This window comes from Herpailurus yagouaroundi, unplaced genomic scaffold (assembly GCF_014898765.1).
Source record: "Herpailurus yagouaroundi ecotype Mexico unplaced genomic scaffold, PumYag 77, whole genome shotgun sequence".
Taxonomy (NCBI): Eukaryota; Metazoa; Chordata; class Mammalia; order Carnivora; family Felidae; genus Herpailurus; species Herpailurus yagouaroundi.
The window spans coordinates 19,514,018-19,538,314 of NW_024412388.1; the positions used below are offsets into that span (position 1 = coordinate 19,514,018).

Below are 24,297 nucleotides of genomic sequence, written 5' to 3' on the forward strand. Positions count from 1 at the left end.
AGAGAGAGAGAGAGAGAGAGAGAGAGAGAGGGAGGGAGAGAATCCCAAGCAGGCTCCACACTGTCAACGTGAGATCATGACCCAAGCCGAAATCGGGAGTCAGACGTTTAAATGACTGAGCCACCCAGGTGCCCCAGAAGCACCAATCTTTTTAACAAAGAGAAAGAATATCCCTGGATCAGTGGCATATGCCCTCCCAGAGGTATTCTGTAGGAGCTCACTACAACTCAGCTTAGTTTCCCGTGTGCCAATGTATTGTGTGGCCACCAAAATGCTTTTCTCCCGCTGCAAGGCTAATTGTTCCAAGTGAGAGCCTTTGTGTTTTCGGACCCTGTGTCATCTCTTCTCGTCTGCTTAAGCCAGAGCTTCAGACAGGCCCATCGCCCGTCCTCCATGATGCAGCCAGCTTGCACACACAAGTCTGATCATGACAGTCCCCTGCCAGGGGAATAAAATCCACTCTCATTTCAGCAAGTACATGGCTTCTCCTCTGGCTTCTGCCCACTTCTCTGCCTGTATGTTCCACCAACTCACTATCCCGAGCGCCAGATACTCTTTTTTTTTTTTTTTTTAATGTTTATTTTTGAGAGAGAGAGACAGAGTGTGAGCGGGGGAGGGGCAGAGAAAGAGGGAGACACAGAATCCGAAGCAGGCTCCAGGCTCCGAGCTGTCAGCACAGAGCCTGACGTGGGGATCGAACTCACAAGCCGTGAGATCATGACCCCAGTCGAAGTCGGACACTCAACGGACTGAGCCACCCAGGTGCTCCCGAGAGCCAGATACTCTAAACACAGTTTCTCAAAACTGACCATACAAGCATCTGCGCCTTCTGTTTAGAAGATCCTTGCCCCTTTCTTGCCTGGAGAATTGTACTCATCGGTTACGATTAAAGACAAGCAGGGGTGCTTGGGTGGCTCTGTCAGTTAAGCCTCTGACTCCAGCTCAGGTCATGATCTTGTGGTTTGTGACTTTGAGCCCCGTATCAGGCTCTGTGCTGATAGCTCGGACCCTGCAGCCTGCTTCAGATTCCGTGTCTCCCTCTCTCTCTGCCCTTCCCCCACTCGTGCTCTGTGTGTGTATGTGTCTCTCTCTCTCAAAAACAAGTAAGAACATTTTTAAAAATCAAAAAAAAAGATTCAAGACAAGCATCACTTTGTCTAGGGAGCCTCCTTCCTCGGCTGTCTGTTCCCTTCCATCAGCCAGGCGCCTGCCCTCTGTGTCTCCTCAAGACTGAGCGCATATATCGTGGTCATCAGTCACTGGCGGAGCAGTGCATCAACTAAGGACGTGGGCTTGGGAATCAGACAAGTTAGGCTGCATTCTGGCCTTGCCACTCAATAACCAGATAACCTTGGACAAATTACTTAAATTTTCTAAGCTTCCTATCTTCATCTATAAAATTGAGTTAATAATAAAAGTACCTGCCAGAGAGGGTCATCTTCAGGATTATACCTCATACTGAATCTATAGTATTCAGTGGAAAGCCTGGCATAATGCAAATCCTCAGTAATCTCCCTTCAGTGTAGGGCTTGCCTCCCTTCCGTCTCCTCTTCTGGTGGTCTCCGTAATAAGTACCTTAGCTCAACAGACATTGGTATTAAAGGCGGAAATACCAATCACACCATGGTAGGCTCCCCTGTCATATTTAGCTCTTACCTAATGACATGGTGCCAGTAGGAAATGGGGAAAGTGGACTGAGGACCATGTAGTCAGTCTCCATTAAAGTCTAGACTCATGGACCCATTCTTCTCCTACGAGGTGACAGGTGGTGCTCCAAGGTCTCTATTAACCCTGGAAGTCTCTAAACCCAGGCAGGCATAATGGCTCACACAATGAGCAAGAGAAAATGAACAGGCATAAATTTCGAAATGCAAACGGAGGTTCAAAAAGTCAATAAACTCATAATAGAACAGATGTGTCTTAAAAGCAAACTCAATCCAAGCCGAATTTGTTAGGCAACGGTTGGAATTGTGAATGCGCTCAGGCCACGCAACTAGAAGTCTAGTGTCCAGAGCACAGAGGTGACGGTGCTGCTGTACCGCAACCAGCTGCTCAAGTCGGGGCACCACCCAGGTGTGGTGACAAACAGTGCATCCGAAGGGGATAATAATGGCCACACGGGGAGCTGCACGGGGAACAGGCGCAGGTACCGGGGACATTTAGCTTACTGACCGGGAAACTCAGAGAGGACACCATAGGGGACTTAAAGTATCTGAAGACCTGCCATGTGCAAGGGGTCGGGGGCCCCTCTGGGTAGCCCTTGAGGGGATGATCAGGGCAAGTGGGAGGAGTCACAAAGTAGGACATTTTGGTCTTAGGCTGGGGTGAGGCGGAACCTTGGAAACCCAGGCCAGCCTGACCCCCTTCTGAAGGACACTGTGCTAGCACAACAGTTGGTGGATCAGAGAGGGACATCTGATCCAGAGAGCTCTGGGCCTAAGCTGGACAGTGGCCTACGATGTGTTGCTAGGTAAAGATGAGCTGGTAGAATCAAGCTGTCTCTCTTGGGAATCCGGTCTGGGAAATTCGGGGAAACATGGCAGCGAGCAGCGGGAGCCAAAGATGGGAGGGGGCCGCAAGGAAGAAAGACCGAGCCATGAGTGGTTCGAGCTGACTGGAGCTATGAGGGACCAGCAACTGAACAAGCAGAGGCTATTGGCAAGAGAAAAACTAGAGTAGAATATAAGAAAAATACAGACTGGAGCCAAGAGAAAGAGAGATGTCATGAGAGGAAATGAGGCTAAGCCCATGAGAGAGATGAGAGAAAGAGAGGCCAGTCCTACTTGGGTTCCTGTAACTTTTTGCTTCCCACCTGGCTGGCTGTACTTTCATCAATAAACTCCCCTTTTCTTCTTGAGGTAACTGAGTCAATATCTAGTCCTTGTAACCAAAACTAACTAGAGTATCAGTCTTAAAATGGAGAGGCGGAGAGGGCTGACCCTCAGAGAAGCACTCTCCACATGGCAGGGAAGGGGCCATTTCCTCTGGGTGGGAGGATGGACCAATGACCTCTACAGGCCTTGCCATTTAGCTGGTCTGTGATGTATGACAGTGGTCATAGGCCTTCCGTGCTTTGTTTTGTTTAAAGCACTTCCACGAATTTAGCCCATTTATCGTTATAACCTCCACAATCCACATGAGGTGAGTGATAATGAGTTAGGACCCAAGTAATGGAGTAGAGAGAGGTGAATGTTCGATTTACAGTGAGGAAACCAAGGCTCAGGAGTTCAATGATGAGGCCAAGTTCATTCAGGTAGTAAGAGACAGAGTCAGGGTCTCCGAACTTTCAGCTAAGTGTTCTTTCTGTAATTCTACATAACCCTCTCCTTCGCTCAGGTTTTCCTTGTGCCATAAATCGTCCTGATCTGGGACATGTCGGTATAGACCACTGTGCAGGGAAATCTAAGGGACCCCATGGCTTCCCCATAAACCTCAGTTCTCTCCTTACCAAGGTGCTTCTGCAGGAAGGCCAACATGGCCCTCACCATAATCTCTTGACCTTCATAGGGGTCCAAGCTCCCACGGGTTTGAGTGGAGAAGAATTTACCAATCCAGTTACCAGCCACAAAGGCAAAGTCAGTTTGACTCCGATGAACAGAACCACTAGAGGAAAAGAGGAACAAGGAACCGGTATGGGTCTGGAGGCTAAGGCATAACTAGTATTTGTTAAGCATTCACCATGTCTGAGCTGTTTTATGTGCATTATCTCAACTTTCACAAGAGTCTCGTAAGGGAAGCATTTCCCCTTTGACGGAATCCGAGGAAAGGAACTGCCTGAGGTCACACGGCTAGCAAGGGACAGGGTTAGGATTTGAACACAGGGGTGCCTGGCTTCAAAGCTGCCTCGGCCCCTAGAACACAACGTCTGACAGTGCAGGGAAGGGTGGAGTTAGCTGGAGCGGGCAGGCGCAGGGGTGAGGAAGCGAGGTCTGCCACACCGGCCATTCCTATGTCATGACAAACCACCACACCATGGCTTTCACGTGACTCCTGAACATTCACAAAACATGTCAGCTCCTCTTTCTTCAGAAATGTACCACAAAGTAAACAGGAAAAGGAATCCCCTGTCTTTATTTAAGTAATCAGACAAGTGAGAACAAATGCTTATAAAAGAGGGTTTCTGGATTAGAATTTAAGTTCTTTGATATCAAACACATTTAATTCGAAGGTGAAAAGTTCTCGGTAGGTTCATTTTGGGCTATTGCTCCCAACCTAGTTTCCTAATCAATTCAATGAGGGAAGAAAACCTAAATGCCAAACTTTGGTTGGTATCATGCAGAAAAACTGACTTAAAAAAAAAAATGTGCTGGGGCGCCTGGGTGGCTCAGTCGGTTGAGCGCCCGACTTCAGCTCAGGTCACGATCTCGCGGTCTGTGAATTCGAGCCCCATGTCAGGCTCTGGGCTGACGGCTCAGAGCCTGGAGCCTGCTTCCGGTTCTGTGTCTCCCTCTCTCTCTGCCCCTCCCCCGTTCATGCTCTGTCTCTCTCTGTCTCAAAAATAAATAAACGTTAAAAAAATTAAAAAAAAAAAAGTGTTACTTAAGGCACACGAAAAAGTGTAAAGAATAAACATAATGGATACCCAGCACTCGGTTTAAGAAGTGATACACTGCCAACAGTTAAATCATCCCCTTCCTGACTGCTCTCACCTCCCTTCCCACCATTACCCTCAATCTGACTGGCTTGGGGAAACTGTCACGCGGCCATGAGATCAACAGCCAAAGGGAGGGCTGGCCCTCGGGGAGACAGCCCCGCCAAGATGAGCAAGGGTGGCAGACTCCTAGCATTCCAGCGCTTCGGACTTAGCATTTCAACTACCTGAGTGATTCCAAAGGCCAGTGACATGTAGTTACTTGTCGTCTTGCTAAGACAGAACGTGGGATCCTTGATGCCTGTGCTATTAGGCTCTGTTAGGCTCGAGTGCAGGGCGGAAGCAAGTCAGAGATCTGTCAGTGAGCCTTCAGCCCTGCACCTGAACTGTGTGCCACTTACGAGCTACGGTACGTATCTGAAAGTCACTCAAAAAATTTTCTTTCTGTGAAAAATGGCTCCTGAAAAAAAACCATCTGATAGTGCTAGCAATGGAAGTGAAGAGTATGGTTTCTCTTGGGCAGAATATAGATGGTTTGCGGAAGGTATCTGAATTTAGGTATTCAAGGTCTCCTGAGGCCTATCTCCTGAACGTCAAAGGTCTACTACATTTACAGTCTTCAAAAGACTCGGTAAAATTCCCAAATGAGGTTCGAGATCTCTGGAGTCCACCTCGACCCACACTTTTCCTCTCCAGGGGAAAGAGTTGCTTTCTGTTCCAGAAAGCAACAGGTAAATCCTGTCATCAAGTCATATAAACTAGTAAAGGAATTGCTGTAGATAGAGCTAAGTGGAAAGGGACAGATAGGAAATCCTAAAGGAATGAATAAGGCTTTGCACTTCAGGAAGTACTCAGGTGCTGTATTAATGGGTAGAACTTATGGATAATGTAGAAGAAACTAAGAGAGCCACAGCTAGGTAGCAAATGGCGAGGACACTGGGGATCGTGACCCTGGGGCTTACTCACAGGACAGTTATGATCCTGGATTGCTCGTGCTGAGCACATATCTTCTTCATCAAGTTGATACTCTCCACTGTCTGGAATTTCTCAGCATTGATAAAGAACACAGGGCCTCGGGCCTTGGGGTAAAAGTCATGTTCCAGAGGAAACATCCAAGCATCCAGAGCCACAGCACACCTGTCATGGAACCAGACATTTGGAATAGCCATGCAGAAACCCAGGTAAGAGTAGTTAGGGTAGAGGGGGAAGGGGCAGGGTTCTTCCCTTCAGGGGGACAAAAGCTCAGAAAGCCAGAAGGGGGTACCAGGGCCCAGACACTTCAGTTAGGATTTTGGGTAGAGATCAGTTTTACCTGTCACCAAAGACTCTTCTAGATTTTAAACTCACTGAGAGCAAGGGTCAGACCTTCTCCTGGATCTACTCAGGTTGCTGACCTGGGTTACTCAGAAGGTACTTCATTCATTCAACATTCACTGAGTACCTACTATGTGCTTAGCTCTGTGCTGTGGATACAGAGATAAATGACACAGTTCTTGCTCTCATGGAGCTCCCAGTCTAGAAAGGGAGACAGAACAGACAAGGTAACGAAATGCAGCTTAGTGCCCTGACGGCACAAGGAGCTATGTGAGCCCACAGCATGTATGGCATGGGAGATCAGGAAAAGGTTCCTCAATGCCACAACTCAAAGACATGGCCAGTGTGGCAAGCAGTAATCTGTCACCTGGGGCAAAACTAAGGACCCAAGATTAGCACCCCACCCCCAAAGTTCCTCCGGTCTTCTCCATATCAATGAAGGACATTCATCTCCCACTCAGATGATGTATACAAAAATGAAAAACCTGACTCCTCTTTCCTTCACCTCATACATCACCAAGTCCTGAAAATTCTAAAATATATCCTGACTCAATTCGCATCTCTCCATCCTGCCACCTCTGTCCTAATGCAAACCCATCACCTCTGACCTTGACTCTGAAATAGCTTTCCTCTAACTAGCCTCCTGGTTTTCAGTCTTGTCCTGCTACAGTCCATTCTTCACACAGTAGCCAGAGGGATCTTTACAAGTGCAAATAAGATTTTTCTCGGGGATGGGGTTGAGGGGGGTGGTGCTGGCTCAGCAGGAAGAGCATGTGACTCTTGATCTTGGGGTCATGAGTTTGAGCCCCATGTGGAGTGTAGCAATTAGTTTAATAAATAAATAAATAATAAAATAAAATAAAATAATAAGTAAATAAATAAATAAAGATTTTTTTCTGCTTAAAATCCTTCAACGGTTTCCCATCATACCTGGAATAAAATCGAACACCCTCACTGTGGCCAAAAGGCCCTGTGATCTAGCCTCTGTTTATTTCTCTGATCACATCTTGAGCCACTTCCCCCTCACTCACTGTGCCTCTCCCACACTGACACAGCAAGCTTCTTTCTACCTCAGGGCCTTTGCATTAGCTGTTCCCTCTTCCTAGAATGATCCCCTAGACCTTTATACGGTTAGTTTCTTTGTTAAGTCTTGGTTTCTGTCACTTTCTCCAAAAAACCTCCAATCACTCTGGCATATCGGCCTCTTATTTGCTTCACTACACTTGGGGACTGGGGATTTGACTATTTATTAGTCCATCTCCTCCCACAATAACAGAAGTCCATGAAATCTTAGACCCACTGAACCCTCAGCCCCCAAAACAGTGCCTAGTATATAACTCTTGTGTGACAAACACACGCTGAATAAATGGTGTGTGCTCACAGAAGCATCGCTGGGAAACTCACCGAAACTGGGTCTCCTTGGCCAAAGCCAGTATCGCCGTGGCCCCACCAAATGAATGTCCCATCACAGCCACGCGGCTCATGTTGATGCTGCCCTGAGGAAAGCAGAGAACTGAGCCAAATCAGAAACGAGGGGTTGCTTTTCCGGGAATTCTTCAGAGGCAAGAGGCAAAGAGTGAGAGTGATGTGGAAGCACGGTACAGTGGGTGAGCTCCCACCTGCACGTTAAGAACCTCTTGCTCAGTGGAGAGCAGCCAGTCAGGCATTCCCCAGGCTGAACAGCTTTCTGTAGTCAGGAATTCTGAAAACTATGTTTTCCACCTTTGTTTTTGTAATCATACTGTCTGTAACACCTGGACCAGAGGAGACATTCAAATATATACCAACAGGGGCGCCTGGGTGGCTCAGTCAGTTAACCATCCAACCTCAGCTCAGGTCATGATCTCGTGGTTTGTGAGTTCGGGTGCCGCATCAGGCTCTGTGCTGACAGCTCAGAGCCTGGAGCCTGCTTCGGATTCTGTGTCTCCCTCTCTCTCTGCTCCTTCCCTGCTCACGCTCTGTCTCTCACTCTCTCTCAAAATAAATAAACATTAAAAAAAATACACACACACACACACACACACACACACACACACACATAAATTAATGGGCATAAATGATGTGATTCCACACTGACCCATCAGTGTAAGAGCACGTTAAGAACAAGAACTGTCTCTGGCCTCTAGACCCCTGCCTTACAGCCAGTCCAACAGGCTGACACGTGCACCAAGCCGAGGACAGAACAGAAAACTCCTGCCACCTGTCATTTTCCTCTGAAGTGAGGCGTGCTCATCCAGAAACAGACTCAGGTTCTCCTTCCTCTGGGCATCTGTCCTGACGTTTCTCTAGCAGTGAGTCTGGTTGCTCGAACATGCTCCGCAAGTATCTATTTCTGGTTGTCCACAGAAGCCTGCAGGGCTTGGTTATATAAAAAGCCACTGCAGCTGCCTGCTAAGGGGCTCGGAAAATCTCTCTAGCCTTTGCTGTCCAGCCTCTGCCCGGCTCCCATGCTCTCCCCTGCTCTCCCCAATTTCTAACCCAAGGCTCTGTATCCAAATTCTACCCCCTTGCTCAGTACCTGCCGACCAACAACTTGGCTGGTGGCCACTTCAGCTTTTTTAAATAGGTTAATATATTTATAAATCCCTAAAATCAGGAGTATATAGCAAAGTCACCCGTGTACCACGTTCCCTTTTCCCACAGCTGCCCAACACCTATCCCTACACGGGTAAGTTTCTTCAGTGTCTTTGCAGAGCTTACTTACATGCATACAGGTAAATGTGACTCTATACTTCCCCCCCCCTTTTTATACAAGTGGCATTGTGTCTTACCTTTGTACATAATAATATTAGTACATAAAGACCTTTCTCATCCTTTTTACAGCTACAATGGGTTTCACCATGGCATAGACAGTTGGCTGATCCCCAAATCTGTCTTCTTCCTGGACAGACAGCTAGACTCTATTGCCCAGCAGTTGGATGTGGCCTTGGGACCGAGTTCTAGCCGACGGAATGAGCACGAAAGCGATATCTCCACTTCCAAGCTTGGCCCATAAAAAGTGTTTCATACAAACCTCTACACCCTTTCCAATTCCTGAACTACTGCACACAGCGGAGTTGGGTTTCACAAGTGGAAGAGGGTAGAGCTATGAGCTGAAAGGAGCCTGGATCCCTGAGTTAGCTCGTGCATAGGAGCACCCATTTTTGACTTTACGTGGGAGAGAATTAAATTTCCATTGTGTTAAGCTGCTGAGATTTGGGACTTACAAGTTACAGCAATTAACATTCCCAAAACTAATACATCCATTGTTTCATAATCTATTAAACCACTTCCCTTACTGGAGAACACTTAGGATACTGTCAAGCTTTCGCTATTACAAACAACAGTGGAATGATTAACCTTGTACGTACATCATGTTGCATGGGTACAAGTATCTATAGAATAAATTCCAAGAAGTGGACGCTGCTGGGTCAAATAATATGTGCATTTGTGCTTTTGATAAGTATCGCTAAACTGCCCTGCATGGGGCAATTTGTAATCTCTACTTCCCCACAGTTCTGCCAACAAGAGTGAGTAATCAATTTTCAGATCGTAATCTGGTAGACGAAAACGTTCTTAGCTTTTCTTATTCTGTATTTCTCCAAACAAAATACAACAATCGAACTAAACTCCAGCCTGCCTAATGTTGGTCTTAGGAGCCTAAGACCAACATTAGGCAGGCTGGAGTTTAGTTCGATTGTTGTATTTTTGCACAGGCATACAGCCCTGCACTTCAGGCCCAGGACCCTGCTTGTCTAGTGGGGGTTGATGACATACATCAAATAGTTGGTAAAGCGCTTCAGATCTCTGCCTTGCCAACTGGGCATCCAGGCAGATACTCTGCCCTGGAAGACGCTACTAGAGCCTTTACGAGGTATTTTCTTTTCATTTATTTTTATTATACAGAGAGCCAGAGTGGTGGGGGGAGAGGGGTGGGGGAGGGGAGAGAGAGAAAGAGAGAGAGAGAGACTCTCATGCACGGCTCTATGCTCAGTGCAGAGCCCGAGGTGGGGCTCAATCCCATGACCTTGGGATCACGACCTGAGCTGAAATCGAGTTGAATGTTCAACTGACTGAGCCACCCAGGTGCCCCTAAAAGGTACTTTGTAGTAAGGTTTTGGGGCACACAGCACAGGCTTTGGGATCCAAAAGCCCCAGTTTGAAGCCTGAGCCTACCACTTACTTAGCTGTGTCACCTTGGGTAGATACTTAGCCTCTTTGATCTTTGGTTTCTTTCTATGTAAAGAGATAATACTTCCCGCATAAGTTTGTGCGAAGGGCTCTCATCACAGTAAGTACTCATAAGGCAGTAACTGTTATTTTTTTATATATATACATACACCATTCTCACTTATGCAATGGAATATTACACAGCTATTAAAAATCATGCCCTAGGGGCGCCTGGGTGGCGCAGTCGGTTAAGCGTCCGACTTCAGCCAGGTCACGATCTCGCGGTCCGTGAGTTCGAGCCCCGCGTCGGGCTCTGGGCTGATGGCTCGGAGCCTGGAGCCTGTTTCCGATTCTGTGTCTCCCTCTCTCTCTCTGCCCCTCCCCCGTTCATGCTCTGTCTCTTTCTGTCCCAAAAATAAATAATGTTGAAAAAAAAAAAAATTAAAAATCATGCCCTAGAAAATATTCACTGGCATAAGACAACATTCAGACTATTTTGCTAAGTGAAAAAAAAAAGGCCATACAAAAGCTTGTATTAAATGATAACATTATTGCTTTTAAAAATGTATACGTATGCATTATGCATTTTAAAAGAACTAGAAAGCCTGGGGCACCTGGGTGGCTCAGTGAGTTGAGTGTCCGACTCTTGATTTCAGCTCAGGTCATGATCCTAGGATTGTGAGATGGAGACCGTGCTGAGCACCAGCCTGCTTAAGATTCTACCTCTGCCCCTCCCCCTGCTTGCAGGCTTCCTTTCTCTCAAAATAAATAAGTAAATAAATAGATAAATAAAAGAACTGGAAGGACAAACATCAAAATGTAGAAAAACTATTTTTTTCTTCATGCTTTTGTGTGATTTCTTGGTGGTCTAAATAGAGCCTAAGCTATTTTTGAAATCAGGTGGGAAAGATAGGGGGGTTGGGAATGTATCTTCATAGGCAGCAAATTCCACAGCCAAGACAGTTTCTATCCTCCTGGGAGGATTTCTGAGATCCCCTTGAGGGAAGGAATTAGCCTGCTGTGGACGCAGGTTGTTTGTGGCTCGACAGCCCTTCCTCTGGGGACCGAAACATCTCTTCCTTATCCGTGTGGCCCTGTAGGGCTGCCAGTCCTGGTGCTCAGGTTCCCCTGACCCAGAAGTGGAGGTAGAACCGAGGCAGGCCAATCTATCTGCCCCACTTAACAACTGTCCTTCTGGTACAGTGAGAGATCTAGAAGGGACAAGTAACCCAAGCAGGGCCACGGCCTTCCCAGAATAGTGGAGGCAACAGAATCTCTCTTCCTGTTAAATCTGGAGCTGAACCGAAAAAACGCTTGGGGTGGGGCGCCTGGGTGGCTCAGTAGGTTAAGCATCTGATTTCGGCTCAGGTCATGATCTCGTGGTTCGTGAGTTTGAGCCCTGTGTCAGACTTTCTACTGTCAGCGCAGAGCCTGCTTCAGATCCTCTGTCCTCCTCTCTCTCTGCCCCTTCCTTGCTTGTGCTTTCTCTCTCTCAAAATAAATAAGCAAACTTAAAAAAAAACACAGGTTCAGGCTGCCAGCAGCATCTTTCTTGTCTAATGCGGGGGGTGTGCAGTGAGAATGGAGCTCACACACACAGAGTGGAACTGAGCCAGGAGAAGGTAGAGAGAGTGCCGGGACTTTGATGACAATGTCTGAGACCCTGGATCTAGCTACACTGGCCTGAAGCCTGTCTGCCTTGGGTCTTCCCACTTACGTGAGTCAATAAATTCTCTTTCGGTTTAAGCTAATGAGTTAGGTTTCTGTTATTTGTAACCAAAAAAGTCCTGATGAATATGTGTGCTCAGGGTCATACCAATGGCTGCCATACCTTCAAAGTCATCAGATCCAACCCGCCAGGCAAGATGTTGAGGACGATCTGCCCAGCAGTGACCTCCTGCAGGATCTTCAACACCCGTGCACACTCGCTTACCCTCTGATGCACCTGCAACACAGACAGTCCTGGTGGGAGCTGGAACGCCGCACAATCATCCAGCAAGGATCTCACTCTCCGACAGAGCCAAGGAAGAATGCAGGGATGGCTTGCCCACCCACATCTCAGCAAGCACTGTGGGTTCCACATCCTGAGAAAGGCTCAGCAACCTCCTAGCAGCTCACATAATCGCCACCTAACAGTTCACTGCAGTCAGCACTGCCATACAGACTCTCTACCCACCTCCCCACGGGGGTGTCAAGAGGACCGAATAAGACAACACATATGAAAGCACCTTGAACACTAAAGGAGCAAGAGTGTTTTTGAATCAACCTAGTACTGGATTCTACGTGCCTATTAACAACATACATCTATTGCTTTTGTCTGTCTAGCACTTATCTGCTCCTACTTTGCCCGCTAACCCTGACCTTTGAGGACTGTGCTCCCCTCAAATCTATCAATGTACTTCTGATGGGAATTTCCCATTTGGGTATCCCTCCCCAGTCTAGGAGCCTCCCTCCAGGGTTTTTCATTTTCAACCTGCAGCTTGAGGCAGGTATGACGACTGGGAGACAACCCCCAAAGAGCCTAATTCTCTCAGATGGGGAGCTGAAACATACGCAAGCTCAGACTGTCACGAGCTACGGTTCTAACCTCACAAGGTAAGCCAGTTTGCAGACAAGACCAACCAGCAGAGCAGAGATGAGAAAGAAAGAAAGGTCTTGACCGTATTTGTCTGGCTCCCGTGGTCCTGCCCCACTTACAACTGCCTGGATAAGCCAATCAAGTCTCCATTTGGCCTAACGAGATTAAATGGACTTTCTGTCACCTGCAATTGTAAAAGTCTTGATTAATACCCCATTTCTCTGATGTGGCAAGCTCAGACCCACTATGGCTGAGATTTCAGGACAGAAGGTTAGTGAAAAGTCTTCTTAGTGACTATAGTAGGAGGAAGACAGGTAAACTCTCCCTTCCCCAACTGGCACAAGCCTACCTGGCAGTTTCGGACATGGAATTCCTTCTCCCCTTCTTCAATCTGACGGTGAGGGATCCATTCCTCCTCCAGCGACTCATTAGGGAGCTGGTTCTCCTCTGGGGCCTGCTTGCAGAAACAGGTGGTCGCGGCTGACCCGTCCCTGAAATACACATGCCACCAGAGACACCAAGAAGACACTCTTCAGCTTATTTCTCCCCTTTACCAAATCCTCCATTTCCGCCAAGATACCCTGGATCATCCTTTGGCCAGGAGGGAAAAAGATCTGGGGGCATACACAGGAGAGGAGAAAAACCCTGAAATGGAAGACTGATAGGTTTGAACCCCAATTTAGCACTGTCACCTTCAGCAAGTGAACCTCTGAACCGTGGTTTCCTCACCTTTAAAATGAGTATAAGGGCGCCTGGGGGGCTCAGTCGGTTAAGTGACCGACTTCAGCTCAGGTCATGATCTCCCAGTTCGTGGGCTCACGCCCCGCATCGGGCTCAGTGCTGACAGCCCAGAGCCTGGAGCCTGCTTTGGATTCTGTGTCTTCCTCTCTCTCTGCCCCTCCCCTGTGCACACATGTGCGCACTCTCTCTCTCTCTCTCCCTCCCTCCCTCTCAAAAATAAATGAAACAATAAAACATTAAAAAAAAATTTTTTTAAATGAGTATAATACCTGCTTTGCGTGGTTGTTGTGAAGACTAAAAATACCATCTCAATATGGGTCTAGCCTATATCCTAGCCCACGGCAGGCATCCAATCTATTATACTTCGTTATGACTGCCGTCCCCTCACCTGTGTTCTGGAACAGCCACCACAAAGCCGTGGGAGGCCAGCTCCATGCAGAAGGCTGAATACAGTGTCCTAGAGATTCAGGAAGGAAGAAAGAGAGAAGTGGTCAAAAGAATTGCCCACCTGCAGCCCCAATCCAACCATACTTGGCTAGTGACCATCTCAAAAGATTGAATGGAGGAAGCTTCCTTTGGAATAGCCCTCCTCAAGATACTTTCTCCGGCCAGCATACCACTTGTCTCCCCAAGGTTCCAAGAAGCATGTGGAAATCCATCCATGATGTTTTCAACCCCATATGAACCTTGACTTATCTCCTCCAGCACCTCCCAATACAGTTTGGCTACTTCGACAATTGCATTTTTATTGTCTATATGTTGTATGTCTCCCAAATTCGTTGGTCAGATCCTTGAAGACAGACACTCTGGCTATTTCTGTAATATGCAAATCTGCCCCTGTCAGTTAGCATGTGATTTTTTTGGTCTGTCCTCCAACTTCCCAGAAAAAAAGCAATATGGCAGACACTGTTCACTGCCTACTCTAAACACTTACTTTTCCCTCCGCCTTAGTAACAGAATCTGATTTTCAGCTCAAGATAGTTATGCCATCAATTATGACATTTCTCAGCCTCCCCTGCAGCCAGGTTTAACTGTGTGATTAAGTTCCAGCCCAGCAATAGAAATATAATACTACCCTCATAATGAATTAAAATTCTCTAGTAGATATATATTTTAATGTGTACTTACTTATTTCTGAGAGACAGAGAGAGAGGCAGAGAGAGAGAAAGAGAAGCCCAAGTAAGCTCCATACTGATAGCGCAGAGCCCGATGCAGGGCTCAAACTCATGAACTGTGAGATCATGACCTGAGCTGAAATCAACAGACTGCTTTCAGCTCAACTGACTGAACCACCCAGGCACCCTGATATATGTTTTAAACTCAACAACAAAAAAACCCAAAAAACCCAGGTGGAATTAATTTTAATAATATGTTATATTTAACTCAATAGAGCCAAGACATTATCATTTTGACATATAATCAAAATGTCTGAATTAGGGACACCTGGCTGGCTCAGTTGGTAGAGCATCCTACTCTTTGATCTTGGGGTCATGAGTTTGAACTTTTGAGCCCCACGCTGGGTGTAGAGATTACTTTTTTTTTTTTTTTTTTTTTTTAAGATTTATTCATTTTTCAGAGACAGAGTGCGAGTCGGGGAGGGGCAGAGAGAGAGGGAGACACAGAATCCCAAGCAGGCTCCGGGCTGCTCAGAGCCTGACATGGGGCTAAAACCCACAAACCGTGAGATCATGACCCGACCCAAAGTCAAATGCTTAACAGACTGAGCCACCCAGGCTCCCCGGGATTACTTTAAAAAAAAAGAATGTCTGAATTAATGAAATATTCTATTAAGTTCTTTTTTTTTTTCCATTTGAAGTCTTTGAAATCCAGTGTGTACCTTACACTTCACATCTCAGTTTAGACCAGCCATATTTGTAATGTTCAATAGCCACATGCAGCTAAAAGCTACTATAATGGACAGAGTAGAGCTAGTCAATGGGACTAGACAGTGTGTTGTACAGAACTTTCAGGCAAGTTCTCCCTTCCTATTGCTTGGAATGTGGGTGTAACGGTAGGAGCAAAAGCAGCCACCTGAGGTCATCAGATAGCCTTAGAAATGGAAGCCACACATGGCCGAGCAAGATGATAGAAGAAGTCTGGCTCTCTGCTTAACTGTGGAAGTACCATATCATCTCTGTCTACCTCTAGCTTTCTTTTATCTGAGCAAGAAAAAAAAAACTTCATATTGCTTAGGTCACTGTTATTTGGAGTTTTTCTGTTAATACAACTTGTTTGGATCCTAACTGATTCAGAAAGGTCAGGAAGGACAGACATTAAATTGATTTTCACCTTCTCTCACTTCTTCAAGGGAGGCAGTGCATTGGACGTAAGAGCCAGAGAGATTTCTGATCCTTTCCCAGTTCAAACTGTGTAACATTGGGCAAGTCTGCCTTTCAGAGCCTGCCTGGTCATCTGTAAAATATGCATCCCGCCCCCCCCACCCACCCCCCACCTACCTCACAGGACTGTGTGGAAACCAAAGGAACAATGGCACATCGCAAACAGTTAATATTTATTTATGTATTTGTGTGTTTATTTATTTAGAGAGCACGTGTGAGCACGTGAGGGAGGAGGGGCAGGGGGGTGAGAGACAGAGACAGAGACAGAGAGAGAGAGAGAGAGAATATATCTCAAGCAGGCTCCACGCTCAGCACAGAGCCCAATGTGAGGCTCCATCTCATGACTGTGAGATCACGACCTGAGCTAAAATGGAGTCAGATGCTTAACCAACTGAGCCACACTGGCACCCCAATAAACAGGTAACATTTAAATACACATACTCCTCCCTGTGATGGGAAGCCATAGGTCTGGAAGGATTTCCAATCCCGAATTTAACCACACAGGCAACAAGAAGAAACCATGTCCCTTTCCCTCCCTGCCTTTTTTCTAGGAATTTTTTTTTAATGTTTTTTTTTTTTTTAATTTATTTTTGAGACAGAGAGAAACAGAGCATGAACGGGGGAGGGTTTGAGAGAGAGGGAGACACAGAATCTGAAGCAGGCTCCAGGCTCTGAGCTGTCAGCACAGAGCCTGACGCGGGGCTTGAACCCATGGACCATGAGATCATGACCTGAACTGAAGTCAGATGCCCAACTGACTGAGCCACCCAGGCGCCCCTTTCTAGGAATTTTTTTAATGTTTATTTATTTTTGAGAGAGATAGAGACAGAACGTGAGTGGGGGAGGGGCAGAGAGAGAGGGAGACACAGAATCTGAAGCAGGGTCCAGGCTCTGAGTGGTCAGCACAGAGCCCGATGTGGGGCCCGAACTCACAAACCATGAGGTCATGACCTGAGCCGAAGTCAGACACTTAACTGACTGAGCCACGCAGGCGACCCTTTTCTAGGAATTTCATTCTGGTTATTGATGAGTATTTATAATCGGCTCACCCAGGTCAACTGAGGGGTGAAGTCTCAATACACATTCGTAGACCAAAAAGACCACTTTCCAAAGTCATGTGTTCACCTGCTGTCTGTATAAAATACCTGTGAGCTTATGAGGATGTTTCTTACTTTTTTCCCTACTAGACTACAGTCTTTCTGAAGGCAAGGACTCTGTCTTATTCACTACTGAATACTCAACCTCAGCACAAGCCCCGGCATATGGCAGGTACTGAATTTACTGAATAAGAAAGCAACATTGAGGGCACCTGGGTGGCTCCGTCGGTTAAACGTCCGACTTCAGCTCAGGTCATGATCTCGCAGTCCGTGAGTTCAAGCCCCGCGTTGGGCTCTGTGCTGACAGCTCAGAGCCTGGAGCCTGCTTCGGATTCTGTGTCTGTCTCTCTTTCTGCCCCTCCCCCACTCATGCTCTGTCTCTCTCTGTCTCTTCAAAAATAAATAAAAATGTTTTAAAAAAAAGTTTTTAAAAAAAGCAACATTGAAGACCATCTATTTGCCTTTTGAGCCGCATCTCCACATTTACTCTCCACTTCCTGCCATGGGCTAGCTGCGTGAGTCCACGTTTAGGCTCCCCTAGTGGATGCAATTCCTTGAGGTTTATCTCCATAGGACTCACCTTCTCATGCCAAGGGGATGGCACAGAACAGATGCTCAACAGATATTTGCTAAATGAATGAGAACCTAGCAAAACATAGCCCTTGTATTCACTTAGTGAATATTTGTTGGGAAACTACTACTTTCCCAGGTATTGTCCTAGGCACTGGAAGAGATAGAAGACAGACATGGTCTCTGCTTCAGGGAAATTACAATCTAGTAGAAAAGACAGACCTTAAAGAATAATCACACATGGGCACCTGGGTGGCTCAGTCGGTTAAGTGTCCGACTTCAGCTCAGGTCACTATCTCACACTTTGTGAGTTTGAGCCTCACGTCAGGCTCTGTGCTAACAGCTCAGAGCCTGGAGCCTGCTTTGGATTCTGTGTTTCTATCTCTCTGCCCCTCCCTTGCTCACACTCTGTCTCTCTCTCTCCCAAAAATAAATTAAAAAAATTTTTTTTAATTTTTAATTAAAAAAAAAAATCACACATAGTTAATTCATTATAATTATGATAAGTACTGAGAAGTACTAGATATTGTCTTATGAAAGTACATTACTGAAAAAATTAAACTAATATAATGCAGGGGTTAGGATGGGTGTCCCTAAAAGTGACATCCAAACTAGACACTGAGGTTAATTTGGAATTAGCCAGGCAAAGATGAAGGGGTTGGGGGGCCAGAGGAGGAAGAGAGAAGCAGAACAGCAAATATTTCAGGCAACGGAAACAGCCACAAAGCACAGCACAGATAAAGGCTCTGAGGCAGAAAACAACATAGTGCTTTTATAGAAGTGAAAGATCAGTTTGTCTCAAGAGCTGGAGTGAGGCAAGTAGTTAGAACTGAGGCTGGAAACTTTGTCTGGGACCTGCATCCACGTAAGGCCATGACAAGAACTGAATTAAGTTCAAAGGACTATTAAAAAGTCTAAATACAGGGGCGCCTGGGTGGCGCAGTCGGTTAAGCGTCCGACTTCAGCCAGGTCACGATCTCGCGGTCCGTGAGTTCGAGCCCCGCGTCGGGCTCTGGGCTGATGGCTCAGAGCCTGGAGCCTGTTTCTGATTCTGTGTCTCCCTCTCTCTCTGCCCCTCCCCCGTTCATGCTCTGTCTCTCTCTGTCCCAAAAAAATAAATAAACGTTAAAAAAAATTAAAAAAAAATAAAAAATAAAAAAATAAAAAGTCTAAATACAGAAGCGACAGTCGTTCATTTATTTAACAATATTCACTGAGCACCCACCATCTGCCAGGCACTGCTCTAGGTGCTAAAATGACTCGGTCCTATCTGCTTTTAAAACAGATCTCCCTGGCTACCGTGTCGACAATGGCTTAGGGAATGGAGAGGCAAAAATAGATGCCTTTGAGATGTGTAACCTTCTAGGACATAAGCCAGACTTATATGTTGATAATGAACCTATAGACAGAATCTTCACAAACTTACACAGGAACACACAGACTATAGTTATTAAGCTATGTAACACAGCAAGATGTAGAAATCAGGGTTCCTAGGAAGAATTCTGAATGGACACTGACTTATAAAACTCAGGCAGAGCCTACCCAAGTCTGGTAGGAGAGATCTTACCATTCACCATCCCATGGTTCCTCGACATAGGGAAACAGAGAACTGCGTGTGTGGACACTTCCAGGTGCCAGTCTAACTGAATCCTCACAAACCACGCTGTGGGAGCAGCATCCCCATCCGACAGATGATGAAATCTGGGCTCGGAGAGTTCTACCACTGTCCCAGGCTCCCACGGGGTGGAGGGTGGGGGGGCGGCGGCGGTGTGGCTGAGATTCACAGGTGAGGCTCTGAGCTCCAGGCGTGCAGGGAGTGAGCCCGTCTTACTGTTAGATCAGTGCCATGGCAGAGCTGTCCCTCCATATACAGTGAAGAAATTACTCTGTAAGGCGTAAGCTCCTTTCTAATACTTCCGTGCTGTTACATAGAAAGAGGACTAAAAGTGTTTATTTATAAATGTTTCTGTTTAAATAAATATGAACAGAAAATAAGCTGTTTATTTCATTATAAATGCTGAACATGAGAAGCCTGCTGAAAGACTCCACCAGGTGGAAGGGGCTTGGGAAAGGCCTTTAAGGGAAGGTGGAAGGAAGCAGATGGGAGATAAGACAGCTGGCAGGTGGAAATGTCTGTTTCTCTGCCCTTTGAGAAGAAGTTCAGACTCAGCTGCTGTCACTGGTTGAGGAATATGACAAGTTCTGGGGGACAGAAGCTCTTACCTGAAGGCTCCCATGCCATGGGAGAAGATGATCAAGGGGTATCCAGAATCCTTTGTCTTAAAGGGGCCATTCCAGCTAACAGGCAGGCGACAAGATCCTGGCAGAGACATGGGCTATAGAATCTCTGGCTGCCCCAGATCTGTATTCCCAAGGGCAGCCTGGGCACAGGCATGCGTGGGGACACATGCCCCTCCTCACTGGAGAACCACCTTTTGCCCCTGAGCAGTCCAGGGCAAACAGTCACCTTTTCTTTCCCCTTTTCTTCCCTAGCAAGCACAAATATAATAGAAAATGGGAAGATAAATGCGACAAGTACTGAACAACCCCTGAGGTGCCAAGGCGGTGGGTAGACTTCTTAATGGTGGGGCCTTTGGGGGAAGTAGATGACTCAGTGTGACTTTCCCCAGAGAAAGGAGAGCTAAGGAAGAACTGTAAACGAGAAAGTCTGGATTCAAATCCACGACAATCTAACTCTATAACCAAAGCTCTTATGTATATAATCCTCTCCCAATTCTCCACACTGCAATGGCTGATGCACGCCCCATGACGAAAGGGCTGGAAAATGCAAACTAATGGTACTGTGGGCGCGTAGGGATCTCTCCTAGAAACATAACCAAGAAGCTGGGAAAGCATCTGGGCGGGGCGGGGAAGCCAGCCCTTACCCACAGCCAGGTTGAACAGCAAACCCCCCCAGCGCTTATTAAACCGCAGGTAATCGGCCAGGCCCATGCAATACTCATAGCGGGGGATCCACAGGGGCTGCTCCGTGGTCTCCTCTGACTCCTGGCAGGGATAGAAGAGTCGAAAGAAGCTCCCCTGTAGGAAAGAAGAGAGCAACTGCTCAGAGCAAGAAGCCTGACTCTGCTAGACTTCCCATCAGACACACTCAGAGGGTATCTGAGGTGCCAGCGGGGCAGGGCACCAAAATGGGGAACTTAAGCTCTAATTCATATACCTGAATTTCGCACCCAGAAAATCCAGAAAGGAGCAAATTTATTTTTAGCGTACATGTAAGGCTTACGTGATTTCAAATAGCTGACTAAACTTTGAATTACATCTGGGAGCACCAAAATATTTTCAGTGCTTGGATCAGAAAGATTTCAATTCTGGCCCTGAGCCCAGGCCTGGAGGAGCCCCAGGAGTGAGATTAGCCCTCGTGCTGGATGGGGTGGGGGTGGGGGGGCATCACCCAGGGCAGTTCTCTGGAAGCGGCAGCACACTCATTTTACACAGGAGTAGGTGAGGGCTTAACAGGAAGTACGTGCCTCTCTCAAGAGAGAGGGGGAGTCTAAGGGCCAGCAGAGAAGCACCTAGGAACTGTTGGAGGGAAAGTCTGGAACCAAAGCAGGAGGGAAAATGGATGAAGGCAGGAGAGGAGAGAGAGGAGCATGTCTTCCAACCCAGGTCAGGGAGTCAAAGGCCAACAGCACATGGCCCACGGCTCCTCCTCCCATACCTTCAGATTAGCAGGAGACTGAAGACCTTCCCAGCATCAGGCATCTGCTCTAAAGATAAGGCCGCAAGCCCGAGAGCTGCCCTTGGAGCCAGAGCCCGCACCCCCTTTCCTCCTAGCTGGCAAAAGAACCCATCTCTGGCTACCGAGAGGTTTCTAACTAGAGAGACGAAGAAAAAGGTCAGGGAAGACAGACTTGGGGGCTCTATCACCAAATCCAGACCAGCTCTCTGTTTCTTCGGAATGGCTATTAAGTCATGGTGCAGGAAAAAGCAGCAGGGGTGTGTGCAGACAGAGCCGGAGACGCTTACCTGGAGACTCTGACCTTCCATCACATCCCCGCAGCCTACGAGGTGGGGTCCTGTGACAGGGGGAAAGCCCACGGACTGGTTGACCCCCATTTCATCACCAGCTGAGACAAACAACGACCTGGGCAGCGCTGAACTTGATGGCTGAGGGTGGAACATAGAAGAGCCTCTTGCTGGTTTCCTCTTAGCTTCCTGTTGATTCTATGTGTCATCTGCCACCCATGTCCACTGCTCCTTATCACCCCATCTCCTTGTCAGGGACTCATTCAGTCTTCCACACCAACCACTGTGCTACCCTGACTTTGTCAAGGTTTAAGGGCTGCTTTGTTGTTGGGGGCAGGGTGAAGAGATGGTTGGGGAAAGGAAAGAGAGCTTCCACGCTTCTCAAAACCCACTGCCAAGTGCTCACTCAGCACCTACTATGTGCCCAGCACAGCAGTAACTTCTACGTAGAATGTAACCCAGGCTGCGTCCTCATGAAGCTAGGAATAACGACGACTAAGATGTATTATTGGCTCTGTGTCAGCACTGAACTAAGCTCTTTACATACAGTACGTCACTTCATTCTCTCCACAAATCTCTGAGGAAGGTCCTATGAAGACCCCATTTACAGATAAGGAAACTAAGACACAGGGAGGTTGAATAGCTTTCCCAAGTTATACTGCTTCCAGGCAGCAAACCCAGGTCTGTCTAATGCAGACCCGAGCTCTTAACCCCTACCGATCCTGCTTGTGCGGAGACTCAGTTGCAGGTTTGCAAAAGCACGGACCTACACTACTGACTATGAAGGAGGCACTTAGGCTGGGCCTTGAAGTATGAGCAAGACCTGGAGGCAGGGGAGAGGAAGGAAAGCATTTTTACAAAGAGCAAGAAAGGGCAGCGATAGGGGAAGAGTATGATGTGGCAGGAGATCAAACAGGAGCCTTGAACGTGGCAGGTGTGCGTGCTTCGGACTAGCCCACATTCCAGGAGCTCGGCTGCTCCCTAAACAGGAGCTAATGCCATGGCTTCTGTCCCTCTGCAACCTCATCATCACCAGCAACATCGTCATCATTACACCTATGGAATGCCAGGAATGACACCAAGTGCTTTGCTATGTTACTAATTGAAAAATTGAGATGAGGAAACTGATGAGTTTGCCAGTTAGGTAGATTACCCAAGAACATACAGCTAACAGAGCCAGAATTTGATCATGAGCAGTGTGGCTCTAACAGTGGAGAATATGGTCAAGCTTCTCAACATGCATTCTATCTTGCCTTCCTGTGTGACTTGGGCGGGGGTGCCCGATCAGCCCTTGGTGTCCCCTGGTCGGTATCTGGATGAAAAGTGGGCACATGACATAGTTGGTCCATTCAGAGCAAAGCTCAGGACTTTTGATCCCTGAGGACGGAAAAGCTCTTTCTTGTTTTGAATGAGAGTGATGTGCAGATACAAAGCCTTGGAATGTGGGAGCTGCTTTGCTACTTCAAGGACGAAGCTACCCAAGGAGGATGGATAGCAGAGTTGAGCAAATCGGAGAAACGTGAGTCCTATTTGTGAAGACATTAAGACTCTCTTAATCTTTATCTTAAAATGAGGGGCAGCTCAGTCAGTCAAACGTCCGACTCCTGATTTCGGCTTAGGTCGTGATCTCGTGGTTCGTGAGGTGCGTGACACAGAGCCCGGTGCGGGGCTCTGCACTCACACGTGGAGCCTGCTTGGGATTCTCTCTCTCCTTCTCTCTCTGCCTCTGTCTACCCCCTGCTCACATGAGCTTTCAAGTGCACATGTGCGCACGCTCTCTCTCTCAAAATAAATAAATCAACTTAAAAAAAAAAAAAAGAATCTCACCCTCTGAGGAAGACATGGCTGCAGCTACAGCAGAGCTTTGGAGGCCCTGCTCCTGCTCCTGACTCACCAAGTTGCTCAGGAAGCCGCACTGCGGCCATGGCTTTTAAAGACACCGGGAAGATGGGGCGCCTGGGTGGCGCAGTCGGTTAAGCGTCTGACTTCAGCCAGGTCACGATCTCGCGGTCCGTGAGTTCGAGCCCCGCGTCGGGCTCTGGGCTGATGGCTCAGAGCCTGGAGCCTGTTTCCAATTCTGTGTCTCCCTCTCTCTCTGCCCCTCCCCCGTTCATGCTCTGTCTCTCTCTGTCCCAAAAATAAAAACGTTGAAAAAAAAAATTTTTTGAAGACACCCGTGGAACCAGAGGTGGCGATTCACCAAATGAGAATGACGCTAACCAGCCGCAACATAAAATCTTTGGGGAAGGTATGTGCTGACTTGATCAGAGGCGCAAAGGAAAAGAATCTCAACGTGAAAGGACCAGTTTGGATGTCTACCAAGACTCTGAGAATCACTACAACAAAAACTCCTTGTGGTGAAGGTTCTAAGACTTGGGATCATTTTCAGATGAGGATACACAAACGACTCACTGATTTGCACAGTCCTCCTGAGACTGTTAAGCGGATTACTTCCATCAGTATTGAGCCAGGAGTTGAGGCTGAAGTCACCATTGCAGACGCTTAAATCAACCTCTTTAATAAATTATCAGTTGCTAAAAAGAAAACCTCTAGACTATACATGAAAGGCCTGACCCACTCACTCCTAGATTTTCTAGTTACATGAGTCAGTAAATCCCCTTTTTGTTTAAACTGACTTTAGATTTCTAATGCCTGAACCAAAAGCATCTAAACCGATACGCTAAGTTCCAGCCCCAGATTTTTGGTCATTACACTATTCTGTTTTCTTTAAGACACTCTGGGATGGATCAGAAAGTTCAAGTCCTGGGGCACCTGGGTGGCTTAGTCGGTTGGGCAGCTGACTTTGGCTCAGGTCATGATCTCACGGTCCGTGAGGTCGAGCCCCGCATTGGGCTCTGTGCTGACAGCTCAGAGCCTGGAGCCTACTTTGGATTCTGTGTAACCCCCCTCTCTCTGCCCCTTCCCCACTCG

The 24,297-nt window shown here is 47.2% G+C and overlaps 2 protein-coding genes across 6 annotated transcripts in view; one reads left to right on the forward strand and one right to left on the reverse strand.

Annotated features, from left to right (window-relative positions):
* The window catches only part of PAFAH2 (platelet activating factor acetylhydrolase 2), a 67,952-nt gene that overhangs the window by 37,649 nt on the left and 6,006 nt on the right, over positions 1–24,297 (reverse strand). For 4 of the 5 annotated variants that reach the window (XM_040465517.1, XM_040465513.1, XM_040465524.1 and 1 more), the window contains exons 2-10: positions 21,367–21,507; positions 20,265–20,418; positions 19,603–19,699; positions 13,762–13,830; positions 12,982–13,123; positions 11,886–11,999; positions 7,310–7,401; positions 5,558–5,728; positions 3,449–3,603 (exon numbers count right to left, since the gene is read on the reverse strand). In XM_040465517.1, coding sequence (XP_040321451.1) covers positions 3,449–3,603; positions 5,558–5,728; positions 7,310–7,401; positions 11,886–11,999; positions 12,982–13,123; positions 13,762–13,830; positions 19,603–19,699; positions 20,265–20,418; positions 21,367–21,456 — 1,084 coding nt within the window. In that variant the 5' untranslated portion in view covers positions 21,457–21,507. The remainder of the gene's footprint in view (positions 1–3,448; positions 3,604–5,557; positions 5,729–7,309; positions 7,402–11,885; positions 12,000–12,981; positions 13,124–13,761; positions 13,831–19,602; positions 19,700–20,264; positions 20,419–21,366; positions 21,508–24,297) is intronic. The other variant, XM_040465535.1, reaches the window with a different exon arrangement.
* On the forward strand, positions 22,147–24,112 carry LOC121027848 (40S ribosomal protein S20-like). The gene is made up of 2 exons (XM_040471531.1): positions 22,147–22,176; positions 23,537–24,112. The coding sequence occupies exons 1-2, from the start codon at positions 22,147–22,149 to the stop codon at positions 23,870–23,872; spliced, it is 366 nt and encodes a 121-aa protein (XP_040327465.1). The 3' UTR covers positions 23,873–24,112.

What these genes read in the sequence shown, in the direction of transcription:
- LOC121027848 (XM_040471531.1), top strand. Translation starts at nt 22,147, where the DNA reads ATGAAGGAGGCACTTAGGCTGGGCCTTGAA. An exon ending in CACTTAGGCTGGGCCTTGAA is followed by an intron (nt 22,177 to 23,536) that starts GTATGAGCAAGA and finishes AATTTTTTGAAG; the next exon opens with ACACCCGTGGAACCAGAGGT.